This window comes from Rhincodon typus, chromosome 1 (assembly GCF_021869965.1).
Source record: "Rhincodon typus isolate 14 chromosome 1, sRhiTyp1.1, whole genome shotgun sequence".
Lineage (NCBI taxonomy): Eukaryota > Metazoa > Chordata > Chondrichthyes > Orectolobiformes > Rhincodontidae > Rhincodon > Rhincodon typus.
The window spans coordinates 131,501,446-131,527,419 of record NC_063332.1 but is presented as its reverse complement, the minus strand read 5'-3'; the positions used below and the strand labels follow the sequence as shown (position 1 = coordinate 131,527,419).

Genomic DNA, 25,974 nt, shown 5'->3' with positions numbered 1-25,974 from the left:
TTCATGCTACAGTCCAAGATACCATATTGTTAGCAGAAGCCAAATGATCTCTAAACAAATAAAGAAGAAAAACACAACAAATTACGGTACCAGTAATTACCGGACCAATGAATTACTGGTCGTAAGCTTTTATTTATACGTACAAACATTAAACATGTCAAACACAAAAGTTCATTAAAATCCTGCAAAATCACACTGTTCATTATCTTCAGCACCGAAAAAGCTTCATAATCATTCAGATGAATGATATCATCATACAGATCCTCTTCATCTTTGCTGTCTGTAGTTAGATGTAGCACATCATCCACTTCTTCTTCTTCATCTATGGCAATCCATAGATAATCATCCTCTGTACCATCCAATGCATTCAAAATTCCACATTTCTTGAACGATTTGAAAATAGTGTCAGCTTTTTATTTCCTTCCATGAATCAACGATCCATTCACAGATCAGTGGACTGCCTCCTCTCGTGTATGTTTTTTCTCCATCACACGTCCAGTTATTCCACTTCAATCTTAAATTGCTTATTGATACTAACATCCACTGGTTGCAAAGTACTTGTAAGTTCACCAAGAATTGCAGCTATGTTAGTGTTATGTGATCGGATGTTACCAACAACATTCTTCGTTAGATGTGATCTAAACAGGTCCCAGGCGAGAAAACTCTTTTCCTTGCGTAGTCCACCAGATCATAAACTACAAACTTCCTTCATCAATATTCTACATCCTACTTCATCCATCTAGCCTTGTGAATGCATATGGATGACAATTCCTTTTGGAAATTTCTCCTTTGGCAAAGTCTTCTTTCTGTTAAAAACAGTCATCAGTTTTAACTTAGTACCATCAGCCATACAAGAAATAACGAAAGTAAACCTACTTTTCTAATGGCCATTGGATTTCACCAATACTGTTTTTTCCCCTTTTTGATTCACACTTTGATTCCCCAACATGTTGAGAGTAATAGGCATTTCGTCCACGTTTCCAATACACAATAACTTGTAGCCTTCAATCTGCCGATTTCTGATTACAAGCTGGTGAAACTGTAATATCTTATCTTTGAGTTCAGCAGACAGCTTTTGTGGAATCTTAGTTCTCTGCCGAAGTACTATGTCATGCCTTCTCATGAACCTTGTGCACCATCCAGCACTTGCCTTAAAATCTGAAATTCCATCCATCCTTGATTCGTTTCTTGCATGGATTCAGATGGCTTCACAATTAACATATCTTCCATTTTGATTTTCAAATATCAACTCAGCAACTTTTTTCTCCAGTTGTGGCCACTTGTTCAGTTTACCTCTGTTGGCACACTTTTGTTTTGCCATTGTCCTGAAGTTGATTCAATCTTTGTCCAGTTTCTCACAAGTTTCTCCAAAACACAAAATTCTCTTGCTGTGACACAGTTATTTGTCTTCTCTGCAACTTCAATAACTTTCATTTTAAACACTGCTATATATGTTTTGTTTTTCTGGAGGGTATTTTTACGCAAAATGATGAAGGAATTTCAAAACCTCATCTAGGTATATGACTGTATTCCTCGAGTGCCTGACTCTGAACTGATGCATCCTAAACTTACATGCTAAATTCTTCCATTTTCCTCTGTTTTCTCTCGTCCACTGTTGTTTTAGTTTGACTCTTATACAGTCTCACCGATCATTTCCTCATCATAATATTTACTGGGATGTACAGGATAACTCACAAATGTTGATCTGTTATCTGTGAGGAACTAGGGTTGACTTTTACACGGGCTATAAGGGGAGGTGATGGCCTATCCAGAGACCCAGATAATGTTCTGAGGACCCGGGTTCGAATGCTGCCACAGCAGATGGTGAAATTTGAATTCAATAAAATGTTCGAAATTAAGAGTCTAATGATGATCATGAATCCACTGTCGATTGTCGGGAAAACCCCATCTGCTGTGTCCTTAAGGGAAGGAAACTGCCATCCTTACCTGGTCTGGCTACATGTGACTCCAGACATCCAGGAATATGTTTGACTCTGAACTGCCCTCTGGGCAATACATGCTGCCTAGCCAGCAACACCCTTGCACTGTTAATGAATAAAAACTAAAAAGGATATGGAAAATTCAAGACTTTTTGGCCAAAAATAGGGGGTTGACTTTTACATGAGATCGACTTTTTCTCAAGTATGTATGGTAGATGCTCCCTTGTGTTAGATTCTCACTAAAAAATACTAAATACGTTAATCTGTAAACAATAGTCAAGCTCCTATTCTAAATCCCAGTACTGTACCACTCTACCACTAGCCTCAATTCTACAGCCCTAAAACCTTGTGGGTAGGAAAAGGTTAATGGAAATTGAAGGAAGAGAAAAAAAAATCACCTGACCACTACTTACCAATCAGAAGTGCTTCTGTCCAATACATCACGTTTGAACTTGTGTTGTGTCAAAGTGCAGTTCCCATGATAATGGATATGTAATGGATCAAGGTAAGGTTGCTACTTGAAGTGAGCAGTTGTGGTAAATGTGCTGACGTATTCCAGATTCCTCCTCAGTCATTTTTCACTGACACCCTCTGATGGATGCTCTTCTCCCTGTTAAGCACCAGGTCCTCAGTAATCCTCTCTTCAGTCATTGTGACTTTGCCTACTTCTACCAGAATTTGCCCAGCTGTTTCTCACTGGCACCTGCTGTCCTCTAGCTTTCTCTCTTCTTACTTTCTACCTTCTTCTGCTTTTCTTCCACCTCAAGACTTTTCATTGCCATCTTTGCTCATTCTAGCTCTGACATTCTAATGTCAGATTTCCTTTCTTCCAATTTTAAATTTGGATATCAATTGAAGCATTTTGTTCTTACAAGATACTGCTTTTAATTCTACATTCAATTTATAGAATTTGGAACTGTACAGCACAGGAATAGGCCCTTTGGCCCATGATGTGCCGAACATGATGCCAAATTAAATTAATCCCTTCTGTCTGCTCTTGGCCCATGTTCCTCCACTCCTTGTATATTCATGTGCTTATCTAAAAGTCCCTTAAATGCCCCTATCATATCTGCCTCCACCACCATTCCAGGCTCCTACTATTGTGTAAAAAAACTTGCCCCTCACATTTCCTTTGAACTTCACCCCCAACCCCTCACCTTAAGTGCACGTTCCTCAGTGTTAGACATTACAACTCTGTGAAAAAAATTCTGACCGTCAATCCTATCTATACATCTCATAATTTCAAGTCTCCATTCAGCCGCTACTGCTCCAGAGAAAACAACCTAAGTTGTTCGAGCCTTATCTGTGAACTCTTTCAGTTTAATGTCAAAGATTTGCAATACTCCACTGTTATATATTCTACTTCCAGAAAATGCTTAACAAAAGCCATCTCCAAATTCTGCGCAATAAACACAACTGTTTTACATCCAGAACCACCTTGCAACTCTTATTTTAAAAGAAAGACACAGAACCCCCTTAAAACCAGTGAATACAAATCCTGCAAGAGCCCTCAGTTTTTGCAATCCCAGCTGATGTTATTACTGGACAAGTCAGATCCCAGACTGAAAACTGGTTTGCTAGATATTTCTTTTTCTTAATTTAGTGAGGTTGTCTTTCACAGAAATATAAGCATACAATGTTACAGATTTGGTTTTAACAATAGAATTTTAAATGAAATGTTGTTATACAAAAGCAAATAGCTATTTACTTTTAATCTGAAATAACATAGCAAAAATACAATACCATCTATCGTAATACAGTCACTCTACAGTACTCAAACACCAGATAGTTTGCTTCTCTATTATATGGTATAGGTTTTGATTTGATTTATTATTGTCACACATACCAAGATACAGTGAAGAGTTGTTTTGAGCATTAAACAAATTATACCTTACGTAAGTATATCAGGGTAACGGAACAGAATGCAGAATATAGTGTTACAGCTACAAAGAAGGTGCAAAGAAAGATCGACTCTAATATATGAAAGGTCCACCCAGAAGTTTGATACTGTTACTTTCAATTAGGAGTTTGGTTAGCTCAGTTGGCTAGACAGCTGTTTTGTGATACAGAGTGATTCCAACAGCACTGGTTCAATTCCCATACTGGCTGAGGGTACCATGAAGGTCATCCCTTCTCAACCTTGCCCTTTGCCTGTGACATGGTGACCCTCAGGTTAACCTTACCACCAGTTGTTTGTAATGAAGCAGTGGGACTTTGGTGTCTTTACCTACTTTCAATGCTAAATCTTGAGAACTTCAGAGCCTCTTCCTTGATTAGTCATACAACTGAACTTAGACTTTCTCATTTTCAAAATACTCCTCCAGGATTTGAAACAAATAATTCTGGTCTAGAACTTGCAAACTATAATTCCTACACTGAGGTAACCAATTTCCTAATAGTTTTAAACCATCTCCTTTCTTCAAAAGAAACTAGTTTACCATCTAACATCAATCAGGCCCTCTGTGAACTGAAAAACAAGAAGATTTCTGAACTATGGGCTTTCATGAAGAAGAAAACTGAGCATTCTAAACAGAAAGCAAGCTAATACTCCTCAATGTTTACTCCTTCCATTGTAAAAAAGTTTCCCAAAGCAAACAAATTCCTACTATCAACCCAGGGACTCCCTCTCTCCTATTCATTTCAAGCAATTATATCACTAGAAATACTGACAAGTTAATCATTAAACCCCCTCATACGCATAGACCATAATCCACATGCCAAAACCAAACTCTAAAATAAATTATATTAAAATATATATAAATCACAAAGTCAGCAATGTTAAAAAAAGAGTCATTAGCATCATCAGGGCACAGCACAATATATTGGGTGTGGCATGGCTGGAATTATGTCAGCAGGTACCAGCACCTTATAAAGTGTGCTCCTAAATAAAGAAATAACACTAAAACTTCACAAAGCTTCTGAAGGTGCAGAGGTGAAAACTACTGACTGAGATCTTCAGACAGATTTAAACCTTTGGTCAGTTGAGCTGGTTGAGTACCCAAACATTTCAAAAACAATGAGCTCAGAGTGTTTTAAGGCTTGAGATTTGTTTGAATAGAGAAAATTGAGCCTCTGGCACAAAACTGGTATCTCAGTGCAAATCATTTGGTTGAGACCTTAAGAATTATTTCTGCCTGGTCTGCAGATAGCATCTGCAAAGGAACTGACAGAGGAAACACAGTGGGGATCAAATTCAGCTAGGTAACAGCCCTCAGTACTTTTGTGTGACCAAGATAAGCACTTGTGCTTTATTTGGCTTTACAGAAATACAACCTGAAAGATCTTTGGGCTGTATTTAAATTAGTCTCTCTAAGGACCACTGTTTATCTGCTCAACATTCAAGGTGGGTTTGTTTGCAGCACATCCTTTGTTTACATGTTCCATACAAGTGCCATCAGGATTCTAACTTTGAAAAAAAGCAAAGAATTGCAGATGCTGGAAATCAGGAACAAAAATAGAAATTGCTGGGAAAACTCAGCAAGTCTGGCAGCATCTGTGGAGAGAAAGCAGAGTCACCATTTTGGGTCCAGTGATCAACTATTTTTGTTTCTAACTTTGAATTCTTCTTGAGAATTAGCTGCATTATGACTTTCCACATTTTCAGCCATGCATTTGCAATATCAATAATTGTCATTTTGTCCCCCATTTGAAGTTTCACAAGAATTTTACAAAAATATTTTGGAGGGAATTTTAATCCCAATAACAAATAAATTGGGAGCACAGTGTACTCAACCCCTTAAGGTCTATCTTCAAGTTGAACAAAGATACATCTCAATGTCCATTACTATGTTGGATCAGACAAGTAGTTATCACTGCAATTCATGCCCTTAAAAGACATTAATTAAATATTCTTAATTCATTTTTACTTAAATGCAAATTGTACTTGAGCAGATGAGTTGTTATTGCATGGAAACCAAGGAATAAGCAGCAATTCAAGTAGATTTTAAAACCTAACATATGGCTGGGACAACTTGTGAGAGATGGGAATACTCTAGGCAGGTTTCAAATTCAGTCCTCTTTCACGGTCATCGCTGTCCTGTACTCGTACGATATCACTCCTATCTCTCAAAGACAGACTAAATGTTTGAACATAAGTGACAAGTTGTAAGGCCACTGATACCGAATTTGTTATCCTATTGAAGGAGTCAGTTAGGTTTACATCTAAAGTCTGCAAGGTCTTTATGGAAGCAGACTTACAAAACGGTTATTTATTTGATCTTCTTTTAGAATGGGAAATAACTCAGAACAATCATACATACCTTTGTTAATCAAAGCCCAGGTTTTTTTAATATCACGCTGGGAAGGATAATGGTCGCAGTCCTCAAAGAAATTTGTTAATTCATTCCCCATGATAAATTTCTGAAACTCTCTTTTTGTAAACAGATCTTCATACTCTGTGATCAAACAAAAAATCATTCATCATGACTTATGCTAAGGTTAAAAAAAATTCACAAGTATTTTAGAAACATACAACCACAAAATACTTCGTCAAAAATGATTTCAAATTAAATTCACTGAAACAATAAATGTGGGAGCCTTTGGTCAGTAAATAAATCCAGGGGATTGAAATGCTGCTGTAGTTTTTACATATAAAACACTATAAATCACAGTGTAGAAAAGACCAATCAATGTCATTTCATAGTTAAATGGTTAGGGTCTGTAATATGCTGTCTGTCAGGGAGGTAGAGGAAGATCCAGTTCTGGCTTTCAAAAGATAAGTACCCAAAGAGAATAAATCTGTATACCTATACTGAAAAGGAATAGGACTGGCCAAGTTGGTCAGACAGAGAACCAGCTTGAATTCAATGGGCCAAATGGCCTCTCGCTTTATTGCAACAATTCATGATTCTACCTGAAATGGAATGGATGGTGACTAGAAGAAAATCTACTTCACAGAGGCAGGGAGATTAAATACCAAAAAAATTAAAGGATATGACAGGATGTGTTCTAAAAATATTTGAGTTTTACAGTTGCAAATACTGGAAAGAACAATATATTAGTACTGCACATCACTCAGTAACATATGCAATCTGTTTATTTACTGATTATTTTCTACTACTGTTTTAATATCAGCAAATGGAGGGGTAGAAGGTGGAAAAGAAGAAATGACTAATTCTGTCTTCAAGTCTTCCTTCCACATGAACTGTGCACTTTGAAACAACCGAGCAAAATCAGTAAATATTGACTGCAAACATGGCTATATGCTTGGATATGGTGCAATTGGAGTAGTGCCAGTAGTGACATGGGAGGTGGTTACGTAAAATTACCAAATCACCTTTTGGCGTGGAGCCAATAACAAACATTTTGGTCCTAATGTCTGAATCCAAATCTACCGATTGAATGGAAGCCTCATTAACTCAGAGCTGGGAAGAACTTGAAATATTTATGTATTGGGATAACTAAGCAAAATAAGTTTAAGTTGCCTCAATTTCTTAGATCCTCAACCACAACACAAAATTGATTAATTGTCGACATAAATTGGCACTCAAACTGACATTTTCTTTGAATTTATATCAATGCTGGTAGGCATAATACAACATGAATTTCATGTAGCCTAGGCAATTGGTGAGTTGGGCAGCTTAACAGGAGACTTAACGAATATCTTACTCTCAATGACAGAAGTGTTAACAGGTTTCACCAGTGGATTGAGGTAGTATCTATCGTATGAATTTCAAATTAAGAATGCAAAGCCACAAAACAGACAAAATGAAGGAAATGCACAATAGGTTAATCAGCTTCTGAACTGTCAGGTAAGTATCCAACATTTTTTTTTGAAGAAGGGTCTAGGCCCGAAACGTCAGCTTTCCTGCTCCTCTGATGCTGCTTGGCCTGCTGTGTTCATCCAGCGCTACACCTTGTTATCCCAAGTATCCAGCATTATTTGTTTTTATTTACCAAAATTACAATATTTTCATTTTCATTCCTGTACATGAAACATTTATCATGCAGTTTTCTGCTGGAGTGCTGAATATTTTCTATCATGTTACATTTTCACATCTTGTTTCATGAAATTACATTGTGGATTGCTGGGTTAATGCATGTATTTGCAATTCCTCTCTCTGCTCTTTTAGTCAAAATACTAATGCACATTTTTATGTGTGTAAACATTTGTTAAAACAGTAGTGCAAACCATTTCAAATGAATTATTAAATATTTGTAAGTAAGGTTTGAACTCCGGGGCACACTTTTTCTAGCACCTAAGAACGTTGGAAACAGAAAGAAGAGTAGGCCATTCAGTTCTGCAAGCCTGACCTACCATTCAAATGGATTATGTCAGAAGTCGCACGACATCAGGTTATAGTTGAACAATTTTACTTGAAATCACAAACTTTTTGAGCACTGCTCCTTCATCAGGTCAACAGCATTTTCAGTGAAAGAGTTTCAGATTTCCACTACAATTTATGTAAAGAAGTACTTTTTGATATCATTCCAAAAGGCCTATTTCTAATTTTAAGTTTAGGTTTCAGCACTCCACCCAAAGAAGGGATAGTTTCTACCTGTGCTATCACCTGTTTAGATAATCATAAACATCTTACTTATATGATCCTTTCTAAGAGTCACCTTACCCGAAACAGTAACTCTGATTTTTTTCTTCACAGATGCTGCCAGACCTGCTGAACTTTTCCAGCAACTTCTGTTTTTGTTCCTGATTTACAGCATCTGCAGTTCTTTCAGCTTTTATCTTACTTAGATCACTATTTAACCTTCTGTAAGCCTGTTCATGCAACCTGTTATTATAATTCAACCCTTTTAACCTTGGTATCAATTTGATGAACTTGTCCTGCACTTCCTCAAGGTCAGGATAGCCTTCCTGAGATACAGTTCCCAGGATGAATGCAGTGTTTCAATTTGGGTCCAGCCAGATTTCTGTAGTATAACCTCCACAGCTTTGTATTTGAGGTAAAGGTTAATAATGCATTAGCATTTCTAAAGTACCTGTCCATGATGAGGCTTTAATAAATTCTGTTCTCAGATCCCAAGACCACTCTGCTCATTCACAGACTCTAACTTCTCACCATTTAAAAATGCTCTGAACTATCTTTCTTATGTCCAAATTGGAAAACCTCACAAATACATAACTGAACTTCCTTTTCCACAGTTCTGCCCATCCAATTAGTCAATTATCATCCCTTTTCAAATTTCTGCTCCCCAGTACACCACTACTTTGATCCCTAAATTAGTGTCAATGAAAAACTCAGCTTTTAAGGAAGAAAACAAACAGTAATAAAATTTGAACTCCCTAGTGTGGAGTAAAGAGTTGGCTCTATCTTTACTCTAAGAATGACTAGCATGTTCAAAAGGACTTTTCATAGTGACATCAGATCATATGGCACTGGATTCAAAATCTGTAGAGTTCCAGAAGATGTCAATTCTTAATATCACTTCAATACGGTTCAGTTAATATTCACTCACCCAAGTAAACCCAGCACCCACTTTAGCAGCAAATGGGTCCTAATATTTTTCTCTACTAAGCTTCTGCTTTTACAGTTTGATTCCAGAAAATGTTTAAAGATGTTGTGATGCATCTGCAACTTCAACAAAATCTTAAATGAGAAAAAAAGTATCCATATCCATGACACAAAGTCAGCTATGCACTGTCATCCAGGAGCCAGTTAAAACTTTGAAAAATGTGACATCAGCTGTTGATCATACATGAATAAAGATTATGGGAGAGAAAATCTCAACTTGCTCATATTTGTGTTGATAAGCCACTTACTCTTCTTCTTTTCAAGCCATTCTTCTAATTCTGAAAACACTAATGGTAATCGTTCCTGGGGAGTATTAAAGCGTCTTCGCAAGCGGGTCATCATATTGCGATACTGTTTTACCACGAGTAAAAGGGATGGTCCATGGTCTACAGACTGTAATTAAAGAGACTTTAAATTTCACATTAAGAGCTTCCTGTTAACTGCTCTATCACAGAATTACAACCACAGTTTATTACTAAAATATATACTGTTTTGCAACTTGAGCTAATTAAACAATACAAACTGTAAGTTACCTTATTGAATAATACTTTGTCATTATTAAATCCTTATGGATTTATTGATGAGAAAAGCCAGAGGTAGTAGATTTCTCCCAGTTTTCTCACAGACTAACAGTAGTACCAGCTACTGAAAAGAGTATTACTGTCATTTTGTCAAGTTTCATTCACAGCAACAGTCACATATCATACAATGAAGGGCTTTTTATTCTTGCTCCAGGTTTCTCTCCTTTTCTGAAGGCATTGAGTCATACCGGAGTTTAAATGCAAAGGCAGCTCTTTACTTTTCTGCTCTGTGGCCAGATCGTGAGTGTCACTGACATATTCTACTCATCCTTAGCATTCACATATCCTGTTAAGCTAGAATTTTTGAACAATGATTGGACAGGGAGCCATTGTTAATTTTAATGAAGGCAAAGACAAGTTAAAAAAGTCAGAAAGGATGCTCTTTCCTGCCCTCACTCACAGTCATGTCTAGAAGCAAATAATAAGAAAGCTTGGAATGTCAGAGGAGGAGTGCTTTTTAAGACTTAGATTGCTAGGGAAAGGGTGGCTGTCACTTAAAATCTGACCCCCTCCAACTGAACACACGCACTTTTTGTGGTAATCATAGCCCTGGACCTCTGTGCTTTAGGTTGCTTCTGAGCTGAAACAATAGCATTAGCATTATTTGTTCTGCAAATCATGGTTTTACTGAAAAATTCCATCACTTGCTCATTGGGCAACAAAATGAGAGGGGCCAGCATTTTGTGGATCATCACTGACTAGAAAATGAACTGGAATAGCCATAAAGATATAGTGACTATAAGATCAGGTCAGAAGCTAGGAATACTGCAGCAAGCAATTTACCTCCTGACACCCCAAACCCTGTTCACCATCTACAAGGCACAAGTCAGTAATGTGACTGAACCCTCCCTACTTGCCTGGATGAGTACAGCTCCACCACACTCAAAAATCTTGGCACCATCCAGGACAAAGCAGCCTGCTTGATTGGCACAACATCCGCAAACATCTGCTGCATCCACTAGCAGCTGTGTGTGCCATCTACAAAACGCAATGCAAAAATTCACTATGGCTCCTCCGACAGCACCTTCCAAATCCATGACCATTTCCATCTAGAAGGACAAAGGCAGGGGATACATGGGAACACCCCACCTGCACATTCATATTCCAGCCATTCACTATCTGTATTGGAAATATATTGTCACTCCTTTAGTGTCACTGGATCAAATTCCTGGAACAGCCTCCCTAACAGCACATGGACTATAAGAAGGCAGTAAAACAATACCTTCTCAAGGGAAACTAGGGTTGGGCAATAAACGTTAGCCCAAACAGCAATGCCCGCATCCCACAAGTGAGTAAGAAAAATTGGTAGGATTCCCCAAAGTGCAATGATGGCACATAAGTAGGTTTAGGCGTACCTGCACACAAGCCCCTTGTATTCATAAACAGCAAAGGCTTCCAAGCCATCAATATGCAGGTTATCTATAACCATCAAAATAGAATCTTGCAAGCAAATATACATTAGCCAGTCATAATTATACTTTCATTTTAAGGCAACTCACTATGTCAGGATTCATTAAAGAAGTCAGAAAGAAACGATTCCTTCTCGGATACCATTTTACCATTACACTGTTTTGACAACCGTGAAAGCAGCACAAAACTGATAGAGGCCCATGAAGCTGCCAGAACTAGTACATAACATTTTCTTAGAAGTTGATGCATCATGGTTGTACCAGCTCACTGCAAGACTCATCAAGTTAGCCCCCTGCCACGGCCTCCCAAATATTCCTTCTTAGAATAGTTATTCATTCCATTTTAAAAGCTACTGTAGATTCTCTTTGCACCAACAATTTTGGTAGGTAAGTTAATGTTCTAAAAACCTCTTTTCAAAAAATATTCTTAAGCAATGGTCTTAGCTTGTGTTCTCCAGCCACAGATCAACTTTACCTTATGAAACCCTCTCTTTTGTTAAATTTGTTCTTGGAAATCAGGAGTCAATGGCTAAGCCAGCATTTATTGCTCATCCCTAGGGTCACAGGTAGGCTAGACCAAGGAGGGACGGCAGATTTTCTTACCTAAAGGACAACAGTGAAAGAGATGGGTTTTTTATAACAATCAACAGTGGTTACATGGTCGCAATGGGGTTAATTTTTTATTCTAGGTTTATTGAGTTGAAATTTCACCATCTGCCATAGTGGAATTCAAACCATGGGCCCAGAACATTAGTCAGTGACATTATCACATCATGGCCATCTCCACAGGTTTATACATCATACCTTTGTATATCCTAGCAAGAACTGGTTTGTGATGCCTCAGCATGAACGTTCAGTCAGTGTGTAATACAGTGGAAGAAAACATGGTGCCCAGATATTACTATAGTGCAATTTTGTCTAACTTTATCTTGGCAGAACTCTTAAGGCTTTCCATCTGCCTCCAGGTCCCCATGTACTTTGGAGACTATTTTTATCCTGAAAGTCATCTCCTTCCAAGCAATCAACAACGTTCCTTCTGCATAAAGGGCAACCTGGGGTTCAACAGATGGCACTAGTCTTCTGCTGTAACTTTTTTTTAACAATACCTCTAAATATTTTTCAGAAAATGAAGCAGATTTGTTGCTTTCCATGACAATTTTTCTTTCTCTGCTCAGCAACAATTCATTGGACTTTATAAATAAATGTTATGTACAATTATGCCAGTCTCCTTTTACACTGCTGAGCGCAAACCCTCCCTGGCAGGTCCAACCCTAGCCAAGAGTTTATGCTCAGATAACTGGACCAACTTCAAAATCCCATGGGGTAAATCAAGTGAGGTGACAGGGAATACGAAGCCTGCTGCAGTGCTACAGCATTAGTCTCTTTCCAAAGCAAAATTGCTATTTTTAAATCTATTGGGCTATGGGAAGTGTACATGTTTTATTTTGCAGATTAAAGCAATGGGCTCCTGAAGGCAATGAAAAGAGAAGATAATGTTATGGAGAAGGAAAAGAATTGGGCTGAAATCAAAGATCCAAACTGGGTAAAGGCTGATGTTAATAAGATCAGATAGGATTTGGCCAGAGTGGACGGTAGGCAAATACTTTAGGGTAAATCTGTCTCAGAACAATGGGATGTATTTAAGAGGGAACTATGTAGAGGAGAGAGCCAACATGTTCCAATAAAGAAAAAGGGTGGCGCCATCAAATTTGGATATCAAGGATTATCAAGGGTTATACAGAGATTAAGAGGAAAAAGGGAGGCTTATGTCAGATACTGAGGGCTCAAACAGCAGAAGCCTTAGAGGAGAATGGAATGTGCAAGAGGGAATCTAAACAGGTTAGGAGACTAAGGTTTTAGGGTAGATTTGTAGCTCGGGTTGTGGGTGTTGAGGTTGGTTGGCTCGCCGAGCTGGTTTCTTGTTTCGCAGACGTTTCATTACCATGCTGGGTAACATGATCAGTGCATCCTCCGATGAAGTGTCGGTGTGTTTTCCCGCCTGGTTTTTAAACTCTGGAGTACGTTGAGGTGGATTGCCTGACTTCCGGTTTTCCTTCATAGTGGAATGTATATGGGGTCGAGTTCAATGTATTTATTAATAGCATGCTTTGTGGAGTGCCAGGCTTCTAGGAATTCTTGTGCCTGTCTCTGCCTAGCCTGTCCCAGGATTTTGGTGTTGTCCCAGTCAAAGTGGTCGTTCTCCTTGTCCATGTGGATTGAGATGAGTGAGTATTGGTCATGTCTTTTTGTAGCCAATTGGTGTTCATGTACTTTTGTTGTTAGTTTCCTTCCTGTTTGTCCGATGCAGTGTTTCTCGCAGTTTCTGCTGGGGATCTTGTAGATGACATTGGTCCTGTCCATGGCGGGGAGTGGGTCTTTAGTTTGGGTGAGCAGTTGTCGTAGGGTTGACGTGGGCTTGTGTGCCACTCTGATGCCCAGCGGTTGTAGGAGTCTTGTGGTTAGTTCCGACATGTTCCTGATGTAGGGTAGTGTGATGAGTGTGTCAGGGCGTGTAGTATCTTTCTGATGTTGTTTGTGTAGGCATCTTCTGACCCAGTTTTTTGGATATCCATTATCCTTGAAAACCTGGAAGAGGTATTCTTCTTCTTCTTGGCGTAGTTCCATGTTGCTGCAGTGTGTTGTTGCCCTTTTAAATAGTGTTCGCACGCAACTTCATTTATGTGTACTGGGATGGTTACTGTTGAAGTTCAGTACCTGGTCTGTTTGTGTGGCTTTTCGGTGTACTTTCGTTTGCAGTTCCCCATTTGTCTTGCGCTCTACCATGACGTCCAGGAAGGGAGCTGTTTGTTCATCTCCTCCTCTCCGGTGAATTTTATTCTGGTGAGGGTGTTGTATATAAGTTTGTGTGTCTCCTCTAATTTGGTCCATTTAATGATGACAAAGGTGTCGTCTATGTAGCGTATCCATAGTTTAGGTTGGATTTGCGGAAGGGCAGTCCTTTCCAGTCTTTGCATCACTGCTTCTGCTATGAGTCCGGAGATAGGTGATCACATGGGTGTCCCGTTGATTTGCTCGTAAGTTTGGCTGTTGAAGGTGAAGTGGGTGGTGAGGCATAGGTCCAATAGTTTGAGCATGTTGTCCTAGGAGATGGTTTCACTGGGGTCTTGCTCTTGTTCCAGTAGTGTTGTCATTGTTTCCCTTGCTAGTGGTATGTCTATTGATGTGAATAGGGCAGTGACATCAAACGATATCATGATCTCTTCGTCATCTATCTTTATGTCTTTGATGGAGTTGAGGAATTCTTGGGCTGAGTGGATAGAGTGGGGTGACTTGTTGACTAGGTGCCTGAGTCTCCTTTGTAGTTCCTTGGCTAGTCTGTACGATGGAGTGCCTGGTAGGGAGACTATGGGTCTGAGGGGGACTTCTGGCTTGTGCACTTTAGGGAGGCCGTAGAATCAGGGTGTGTTGGTTCCTATGTATTGTGTATGGAAAACCTGGAAGAGATAGGCATGAGGATTCGTGGAAGTCCGGCACTCCACGAAGCATGCTATTAATAAATACATTGAACTCGACCCCATATACATTCCACTATGAAGGAAAATCGGAAGTGAGGCAATCCATCTCAACGGACCCCAGAGTTTAAAAACCAGGCAGGAAAACACACCGACGCTTCATCAGAGGCTGCACTGAGGATGTTACCCAGCAAGGTAACGAAATGTCTGCGAAACAACCAACCTCAACAGGTTAGAAGAGCTTAAAGGGACATGACAGGATAAGCAGGTAAGACAAAGGAGAATTGTAAGTTGTTTCACAAGTACATTAAGGGTAAAACAGTGATGAAAGAGTAGAGCCCATTAAGGACGACAGTGAAAATTTGTGCATGAAGCCAGAGGATGTAGGTAGAGGTCTAAATGAATAACTTGAGTCAGTGTTAACCAGTGAGCGGGTTGATATGGGTATAAAAATCAGGGAGATGGCAGTAATACAATTAAGGAAACTGGAACAAACAGGGAGGAGGTTTGAGTAGTCTGACAGGTTTAAACATGATACATCTCCATGGCCCAATGAAATGCATCCAAGAATGTTGAGTGAGGCAAGGGAGGAACTAACAGGAGAGTTTGCAAAAATTTCCAATTTCTCTCTGGCCATAGGAGAGGTGCTGGAGTACTGGACAACAGCAATGTGATACCATCAAGAAGGGAGCAAGGGATAAATCAGGAAACTGCAGGCCAGTCAGTCCAACCTCAGTGGTGAGGAAAATATTGTAAGCAATTCTGAGGAACAGAATTAATCTGCACTTGAAGAGGCAGGGATTAACAAGAACAGTCAGCATGGTTTTGTTAAGAGGAGGTCATGTTTGAGCAGTTTGATTGAAGTTTTCAAAGAAGTGACCAGATGTGTAGATAAAGGCAATGCTATTGATGTAGTCTACTTAGATTCCAGCAAGGCTTTTGATAGGTGCTGCATGGGAGACTAATGGCAAAAATAAGAGCCCATGGAAAACTGGATCCAGAATTGGCCGAGTGGTAGGAAGCAGAGGGTAATGGTTGAGGGCTGTTTTTCTGACAAGAGGTCTATGTCGAGTGGGTCTCACAGGGATCAGACCTGGCACCCTTGTTGTTTGTGATTTATATAAATGATGTAGACTTGAATGTTGGTGGGGTTACCCATGTCATTTGAGAAAATGGTAGAAAAATGAATTGGGCAAAAGAGGACTGGACATGTTTGTACAGAGTAAGTTGATAGGTAAAGCAGAGGAAATTTATGCTTCACTGACAGAGGAAATTTCTGAGGATTATGTTGCAGTAAAGAAAATTATATCAGCTGCACAAATTAATGCCTGAAGTAAGGAGGCTCCAGAATTTAAAGACATACCGGTGCAAACCTATGTTGAATTCAAAATGGTTAAGCAAAGTAATTTTGACAGATGAATATGAGCATTAGAAGCTGAAACTATGCAGGAAGCTGTTACAGAGGTTATTCTATGAGAGGAATTTAAAATTTCACTATTTTCCATAATAAGAACTCATGTTGAGAACCAAAAGATTGCAACTGCTAGACAGATGGCAATAATGGCTGCCGATTATGATTTAATCCATAAACTAAACCATTTTCCCATCACCCTTATAAATTCTAAAGGGATCAAAAATGGGAGTGAAAGAAAGGCAAGTAGCGAAAGAAAGGAATGGACCACTGGGTATGTTCAAAGATCTCTTCTCCTCAGATCAAAACAGAAAGTACGGAGGGTAAAGGTGAAAATCAGAAGCCAAGGTGTTTCCATTGTGACAAGGTGGACACATATGTTCAAAATGCTAGAGGTTTTGAGGGAAACACAAAGGATTTACTGGAGTACATAAGAATGAGTCTGAAAAGGAAACTCAGAAAGATAAGGCCACGTTTCAGATTACAGCTTTAACTTCAACTAAGAGCTTAGAGGTATTTAGTGCTGTGAGTACAGAAGTGCAAAGGGTAGTTGAGAGATATCAAGGGTTTCTTTTAAGCAAAAATGAAGATAACCCACTTTTATTAAAGGAAACATCCAAACATATAAGTATACTAAGTGATACAGGGGTTACTCAAACTCTGTTACTGGAGAAGGAATTTGTTTTCACTCCACAGAGTTCAACGAAAGCCAAAGTATTGGCAAATGGGTTGGATGGACAGTACATCCCAGTTTCACTGTACAAAGTTCAACTGGAGTGTGACTTGTTGTCTGCACTAACGGTAACTGTGTATTTAAGAAATTACCTGTGGTTGTGTTACTTCTGGGGAATAATTTGGCAGGAGTGAAAGTCATAGCTTTGCCTGTAATCATGTAAAGTCCGGCTGAAGTTAAGGAGATGGAGCAGTTGCAGAGCAGACTCTGGGTATTTTCCTTTGTATGTAACAGCTATGGGCAATGTAAGAGCAATAGCCAAACAACGACAATCACTTGACATCACTGTAATATCACAAGAAGATGTTAGTTAGAGTAACTGATTCAAAATTATAAAAAAGCTGGCATCCAAGTTCAGTGGGTATTAGGGAAGGCAAATAAAATGCTGGCCTTTATTTCATTGCTGGGTTGTTAAGTATATTCAAAGCTGAGAGAGATAGATTTCTACTCAATAAGGGAATCAAGGATTTTGGGGATAAGGCAGAAAAGTGGAGTTCAGGATTATCAGGGCACCCATGATCTCAATGAATGGCAGAGCCGACTACGTGGGCTGAACGGCCTACTTCTGCTCTTTCATCTTATGGTCTTATGTCCATTTTCCAGTCCTCATAATCCATAAATACATGCATTTCCAACATTACAAGCTGGAAGATTTGGGTGAGATGAGGCATGCCATAGTGCTAAGTAAGGGTGAGATAAAGCAAATGAATGTGTCCTGCTTGATAAAGATTGTTGAGTGATGCATAATGGGGTATAACTAACTGGGCAGTGATTGAGATTACCAATACGATTGGAAAGTATCACTTGAGAATCAACTAATTCACCTTGGCAATTCGTTGAGTTTATTAAACATTCTTCTGCACTGCATCCAAGTTATAGTCCCCTCTGTTTCTTCACTGCCTCCTCAGCATATATTTAGAGAAGCTCCTGACCTTTGAAAATATAGGACACCTATTCCCTGCTCCAGTTCTTTCAGAACTCATTGGCAGCGCATGCAAACCTTGATTTAAACTTTTTAGTATAGTTAGTCATTGTTGAATCTTTCACAGAAAATCCCTGAAAATACTCTCAATGCCTCCCACAGCCAAACTAGACTTCATCTTTAAACTGCGCAAGATGCCTTTAAGCAGCAAATGAATAGCATAGGAAAATATAGAATACATAGAAAATATGAGCAGGAGTAAGCTATTTGCCCTTCTCCATTCATTATGATCACGTCTGATCATTCACCTCAACAGCCTGTTTCTGCTTTTCCCTGATAACTTTTGATCATTTTAACTCCATCCAAAACCTTCTTGAAATCATGCAATGTTCTAGCCTCAAATGCTTCCTGAGGTAGCAAGTTCAACAGGTTCACCACTCTCTGCGTGAAGAAATTCCTCCTCATCTTAGTTCTAAATGGTTTACCCATATCCTTAGACTTAGACGGTGACCCCTGATTCTTGATTTCCCTGTATTAGGAACATCCTTCCTGCACCTACCTTGTTAGCCTTGTTAGGATTTTATAGTTTTCCATGAGACACCCTACTCATTTTTGTGAATTAAAGTAAATATAATCCTAACCATTTCAAACATTCCTCTAACTTCTGTCCTGTGTTATGGACCAGACCAAACACCCCAAAATATATTAAGAAGATAGCCGAGACCCCAAAATTTTCTTACTTTTAAAGTCAAGTATAAGGCATTGTGTCTGGATGCAATTTGATTAGTTAAACCACCAGGCTTGAAGCAAAATATATTTTACTCATAGAGTCCCTACAGCCCCATTTGGGCCAGCAAGTCCACACCAAGCCTCCGGAGAACATCACACACAGACCCATCCCCCACCCAATATTTCCCATGGCTAACACATCTAACCCACAGATCCCTGACCATGATGCGGCAACTTAGCACAGCCAATCCACCTAACCTGCACCTCTTTGGACTACGGGAGGAAATCGGAGCAAACCCATGCAGATACAGGGAGAATGTGCAAACTCCACACGAACAGTCGCCTAAGGGCAGGATTGAATCCAGATCCCTGGAGCTGTGAGGCAGCAGTGCTAACCACTGAGCTACCGTGTTGCCCCTTTCTTTTTATTCTTAAACTATACTTAAGATACAAACAAAAAAAGAATTGGAATAACTTAACTCTATTGGAAAACTTAACAGAATAATAGATTATTTAACTACTAAACAGCAACTGTTCCAATACAGTAACATTCTCCCCCGCGCCCCCCCCCCCCCCCCCCCCAATAAAACACCCTTGGCAAAGGCAAATTCAGTAAAATGAATTGTCTCACATGCAATTCTAGCAGCAGGAAGAGAACCTAAACTTTTAGCTGTAGCAAAGAGAGGAATAACAGCTTCCACATTCAGCTTCAAGATCCCAGCCACTACTGAAAGTTAAACTAAAATCCTGGTTCTGCGGGAGCTTGGCCCCACCGCTTCTATTGTTCCACCTTTGAAATCAAACCCAAGGCCTCACAAGCTGTTTACTTTATTGGCTTAGAACAGACTGCTCTCAACCACTCTGTCTCAACCTCTCTTCATAAAAATAACCAGGACAAAATACATCTCTTAAAGCCATTGTATTGTCATACCTGGCATTCCAGGAAAAATCTGGTAAACATCACTGCACTCCGTCTACAGCATGAACACACATCCTCAGATAAGGAAACCAAAACTTCACACAATACTTCAGACATGTTCTTACCAAGGTCCTGTGTAATTTACAGCAAGATATCCCTGCTCCTGCACTCAAATCCTCTCATTCTAAAGGCTGAAATTTATGTTCTTTATTAACTGCTGCACCTGCCTGCTTGCCTTCAGGTGTCAGTGCATAATCCTCTCCTCAATTTACAGCCATTCAGATAATAATTTGCCTGTTTAGAGTCATAGAGTCATAGAGTCATAGAGCTGTACAGCATAGAAATAGACCCTTCAGTCCAACTTGTCCATGCCAACCAGATATCCTAACCTAATCTAGTCCCATTTGCCAGCATTTGGCCCGTATCCCTCTAAACCCTTCCTATTCATATACCCAGCCAGGTGCCTTTTAAATGTTGTAATTGTACCAACCTCCACCACTTCTTCTGGCTGCTCATTCCTTACACACACCACCCTCTACACGAAAAAGTTGCCCCTTAGGACCCTTTTAAATCTTTTCCCTCTCACCTTAAACCCATGCCCTCTAGTTTTGGACTCTCCCACGCTGGGTAAAAGACCTTGGCTCTTTACCCTATCTATCTCCCACATGATTTTATAAACCTCTTTAAGGTCTCCTCTCAGCCTCTGACACTTCAGGGAAAATAGCACCAGCCTATTCAGCCTCTCCCTATCGCTCAAACCTTCCAATCCTGGCAACATCCTTGTAAATCTTTTCTAAACTCTTTCAAGTTTCACAACATTCTTCCTAAAGCAGGGAGACCAGAACTGCACACAGTACTCCAAAAATGACCTAACCAATGTCTTGTACAGCTACAACAAAACCTCCCAACTCCTATACTCAATGCACTGATCAATAAAGGCAAGCATACAAATGCCATCTTCATTATCCTGTCTATCTGCGCCTCCACTTTCAAGTAAATATGAACCTGCATTCCAAGGTCTCTTCGTTCAGCAACACTTCCCAAGACCTTACCATTAAGTGTATACATCCTGCCCTGATTTGCCTTTCCAAAATGCAGCAGCTCACATTTATTGAAATTAAACTCCATCTGCCACTCCTTGGCCCATCTGATCAAGGTCCTATTGTACTCTGAGGTAACCTTCTTCGCTGTCCACTGCCGCTCCGATTTTGGTGTCATCTGGAAACTTACTGACATGCCTCCTATGTTCACATCCAAATCATTTATGTAAATGACAAAAAGCAATGAACTCAGCACCGATCTTTGTGGCACACCACTGGTCACAGGCCTCCAGTCTGAAAAGCAACCCTCCATCTCCAGCCTCTGTCTTCTACCTTCAAGCCAGTTCTGTATCCCCATATGGCTCATTCTCCCTCTAGTCCACGTGATCTAACCTTGCTAACCAGTCTACCATGAGGAACCTTGTGGAAGCCTTACTGATGTCCATATAGACTACGTCCATTACTCTGCCCTCCTCAATCTTCTTTGTTACTTCTTCAAAAAACTCAATCAAGTTAGTGAGACAGGATTTCCCACACACAAAGCCATGTTGACTATCTCTAATCAGTCCTTGCTTTTCTAAATACATGTAATTCCTGTCCCTCAGGATTCCCTCCAACAACATGCCCGCCACTGATGTCAGACTCACCAGTATGTAGTTCCCTGGCTTTTCCTTACCTGTTTTTGCTATGAAAGTGGCTTGGCAAAATCACAATGAAACATTTCTGCATCTTCCTCACAGTTCATCCTCCCACCCAACTTTGTGTATCTACAAATATGTTGGTATCATATTTACTTCCTTCATCTAAATCATTAACATATATTGTGAATAGCTGGGGTCCTACCACAGATGCTTATGGTACACCACTAGTCAATGCTTGCCATTGGGAAGAAGAAACATTTGTTCCTCCTCTTTGTTTCCTGTAGGCCAATCGGCTTTCAATCCATCCCATTATGCTATCCCCAATTCCATGCGCTTTAACCTTACATGCTAATCTCTTATGTGGGACTTTGAAAAAATCCTTCTAGACGTCCAAATAAACCAGATCCACTGGTTCCCTGTGACTATCTCTATGAGATATATCCTCAAAGAATTCCAATAGATTTTGTCAAACATGATTTCCTTTTCTTGAATTCATGTCTGTCTGATCCTGCCACTATTTTCCAAGTGTTGTGCTATTAATCCTTTAAAATGGACTCGAGCATGCTCCCCCCTGCAGATGTCAAGATGACTGGTCTATAATTCCCAGTTTTATCTCTACCTCTCTTTTTAAATAGAGGAGTTATATTAGCTACCCTCCAAGCTGTAGGAACTGTCCAGAGTCAATAGAATCTTGAAAGATGACTCCTAAAGATCCATTATTTCTAGGGCCACTCCCTTAAGTACTCTGGGATGTAGATTGGGCCCTGAGGATTTATTGTCCTTCAATTCCAAGTATTTCCCCAAAATCATTTCCTTACCAATACTGATTTCCTACAGTTCCTCCCTCTCACTAAACCCAGTGTTCCCCAATATTTCTGATACTTTATTTCTGTCCTCCTTTGTAAACACAGAACCAAAGTATGTATTTAGTTGGTCATCCACATCTTTGTTCCCCATTATAAATTCCTATGTTTATCACCGTAAGATGTTTGTCTTCACTAATTTTCTTCCTTCCGATTACCTATGGAAGCTTTCACAATCAGTTTTATGTTCCCTCTGAGCTTACTCACATACTCTATTTTTCGTTTCTCAATTAATCCCCTTTGTCTTCCTTTGCTGATTCTAAACTGCTCCCAGTCCTCAGTTCTGTTGTTTCTTCTGGCCAATTTGTATGCCTCTTCCTTGGATCTAATACTATCTCTAAGTTTCCTTGTGAGCCATGGTCTGGCCACTTTTCCCATTTTACTTTCGTACCAAACAGGAATGAACAATTGTTGCAGTTCACCCATGTGCTCTTTTAGTGTTAGTTGTTGACTTTCCACCATCATACCTTAGAATAACACTTCTCAAACCAACATTGCCAACTCATGCTACATCTTATCACAGTTTCCTTTATTTAGATTCAGGGCCCTATCCTCAGAATCAACTACATCACTTTACATCTTGGTGAAGAATTCTATCATATTAAGGTCACTTATCCCCAAGGGTCCTCACACAAACTAGATTGCCAATTATTCCATTTTCATTGCACAATACCCTGTCTACATTTGCCTCTTCTTTAGCTGATCCTCAACACATTCATCCAGAAAACCATCCCATATACACTCCAGGAAATCGTCCTCTATGCTATTGCTACTAAATTAAGTTGCCCAATGTTTATGCAAATTAAAGTCACCCATATTTACAGATGTTCCTTTCTTTCATGCATGTCTAATTTCCTGCTTAATTCCATTTCCAACATCATCCCTACATTTTTATGGTCTATATATAACACACACTAATGTTTTTTACCCCTTGGTGTTTCTCAGCTCTACTCATACAGATTCCACATCGTTGGAGATAATATGCTTCCTCACTGTTATTTTTCTCTGCCCTTCCTAAATACTGAATACCCCAGATATTCAGAGGTCCAGCCTTGTTTAGCCTGCAGCCATGCCTCCATAATGCCTATTATATCAAATCTGCTTTCATCTAGTTGCACGATGATTCATTAATTTTATTGTGAACGCTCCGCACATTAAGGCAGAAAACCTTGTCTTTTTAACATTACTTGTCCCATTGTTATTCTTTTTCACTGTTTAATCCTGGCTCTTGATTTCTCTGCCTATCACTTCTCTTATTGCCCTTTTTAGCTTTTATTCTTGTCCTGATTCCCCTTCCATTGACTCCTTGCATAAGTTCTCATTCCCCCTGTAATTTCAGTCTAAAGTCTCTCCAACCATTTGACCTGGGATTTCAGCCCCAGTCTGTCAAGGTGTAATCCATCCAGTGTGCACTGGTCCCATCTCCCCCAGATCCAGTCCCAATGCCCCAGGAATCTGAAACCCTCCCCATCACACCATCTCTTTAGCCACATATTCATCTGATATATCTTACCATTTCTACACTGATTAGCACATGGCATTGATAGCAATCCTGAGATTCCTGCTTTTGAGGTCTAACTTTTCAACTTACTTCCTAACTCCCCATATTCTACTTCCTTTTTTTTTAACCTGTGCTGTTTATACCGATGTATGCAACAACCACTGGCTGTTCAACCTCTCCCTCCAGAAAGTCCAATAGCCGCTCTGAAATATCATTGATCCTAGCACCAGGGAGTCAACATTCCATCCTGGAATCTCATCTGCAGCCTAGAAATATCTGTCCATTCCCCTTACAATTGAATGCCCCGTAACTATTGCGTTCCCACACTTTTTATTCCTCCCCTGTGCAACAGAGCCCACCATGGTGCAATAAAGTCAGCTGTTGTTCCTTTCCCCCGAGGCACCATTCCCCTCAACAGTTTCAAAAGCTGTATATCGGTTTTGTAGGCAATAGCCACAGGTGACTCCTGCACTGCCTGCCTTGTCCTCTTGCTCTGCCTGCTGGTTACCCATTTCCTTTCTGCCTTGGAGTCTTAGCCTGTGGTGCGACAACCTCCTAATACACGCTTTTCAAAGTACACTCCACCTCGCGAATGCTCCACGGTGTTCCCAGCCGCTGCTCCAGCTGCGAAACCCGAGCTTCCAGGAGCTGCAGCTGGAGACACCTTCTGCGCACATGTTACAGCTGGCCACTGGAAATGTTGCCAGTTTCCCACACACAGCAGGAAGAGCACCCCACAGCTTTGAGCTCTGCCGCCATAATTCACTCCTTTAAATGGAAGATACATAATATCAAATACTCCAGGGCCCGTATCCCTTGTTATTCATTACTATAGAATATAGTCCTTTCAAGATATAACCAAAAAAAAGCAAAAAGCTCTCGTCCTTGTAATGAATTCCCACTGTGCTCTAAATTCCCAATTAAGGCACTCACTCTGCTGTGTTCCACTCAGATGGGCTATTTTTCAATTGCTCATGTGCAAACCTTAAGAGAGCATTGGCTGCACGCAGCAATCATGGAAATAAATACTCATCCATCACAAATTTAACGTCCTGTCTATATTGCAACCAATGGGCAGGAGTAAATCTTACATTGTAATCCTTGCGTACACTTTCAGGACTTATCCAATTTAATCCCTTTTGTGATTTTGTATCAGCTAAACAGTTAAAAAGCCTTAAAGCTCAAAAAGCAAACAGTGTGAAATAATTATTATCTAACACACAGGCAGCTGGGATTCTTGTGCCTTTTGATACAACAGAACACTTAATAAATCCTGGGGAACTATATATGCTGGAAATGCTAGCAACTATTCCAAGTCAAACTGGGAGATTCCAAACACTGGGATGGCTGGTACCACTACAGTGCAAAATGGGAAACTGCCTGTTTTCTGGATGATCTGATGTGACAATTAGCAGACTTCGGCAGAATAGAACTAAATATAGTTCATATAGAAGGGCTCTTGTTCACAAGGGCTCTTCTGGCATACTTGTAGTGTCCCTACTTCTGAGCTAGAAGGTCTGGCTTCAAGTCCCACCTGCTCCAGAGGTGTATTATAATGCTTTTGAACAAGTTGATTAAAAATATCAATAACATTACATATCCAATGGGATATATTCTACAATATCTGGTTTGGAGAATTGCTGGATTGCCCCACATGGTTGCCTTATCTCTTATTCCTAGATGGAAGGAAATCCTTGGTAGGAAACTCATTGCTCCCCCTCTGGAAAGGCTTCACAGGAAAATGACGTAGCATGTGACAACTGATATAAATACAAGGAAAACACCAGAATGATGAGGTTTCAACTGAAAAGCTCTTCCATTTCAATTTATTTCTGCCTTTAGGGCAGCAGTTGGCAAACTGGAATTAACTTTTATTGCAATGATTAGCATTTATTAAAAATTAACAAGGAATGATTGGAAATGGGATATCAACACTTTACTAATATCTTATTTGCATGATTCTCCCCAAATAGGAATGGAAAAAGACACAGAAATTTAAGTGATCACTAGAATAGGTGGGGTATTACCCAGCCCATAACCATTAACATCTAATTAATATAGTACATGTCAGCTACATGTACTGTAGCTTTGTGTCATTTTATTGCCAGTATTCATAACTAACCTTTTCCAGATTTTTTTATATATAAAATATGCCATATTCCAATTGCACACATATTTAATGTTTGCTCTCATGCAGCATTTTCCTTCATTAAAAAGCAACTTCCATTTTCAGGCAATTCTTTTGCTTTTGACACACTGAAATATTTTATTACATAAAAGGAATTGTGAAGAACGCAGATTAATGTGTGATTTCATACATCATTTTAATACGTAATTTCAGAG

At 39.7% G+C, this 25,974-nt stretch overlaps 1 protein-coding gene across 1 annotated transcript in view; it reads right to left on the bottom strand.

The window, feature by feature from the left end:
* Window positions 1-24,615, bottom strand: part of iqcm (IQ motif containing M) — a 103,669-nt gene extending 79,054 nt beyond the window's left edge. The window contains exons 1-3 of the mRNA XM_048606658.1: window positions 24,565-24,615; window positions 9,658-9,802; window positions 6,200-6,334 (exon numbers count right to left, since the gene is read on the bottom strand). Of these exons, the coding sequence (XP_048462615.1) occupies window positions 6,200-6,334; window positions 9,658-9,751 (229 nt within the window). The 5' untranslated portion in view covers window positions 9,752-9,802; window positions 24,565-24,615. The remainder of the gene's footprint in view (window positions 1-6,199; window positions 6,335-9,657; window positions 9,803-24,564) is intronic.
* Between the last annotated feature and the right edge of the window lie 1,359 nt (window positions 24,616-25,974).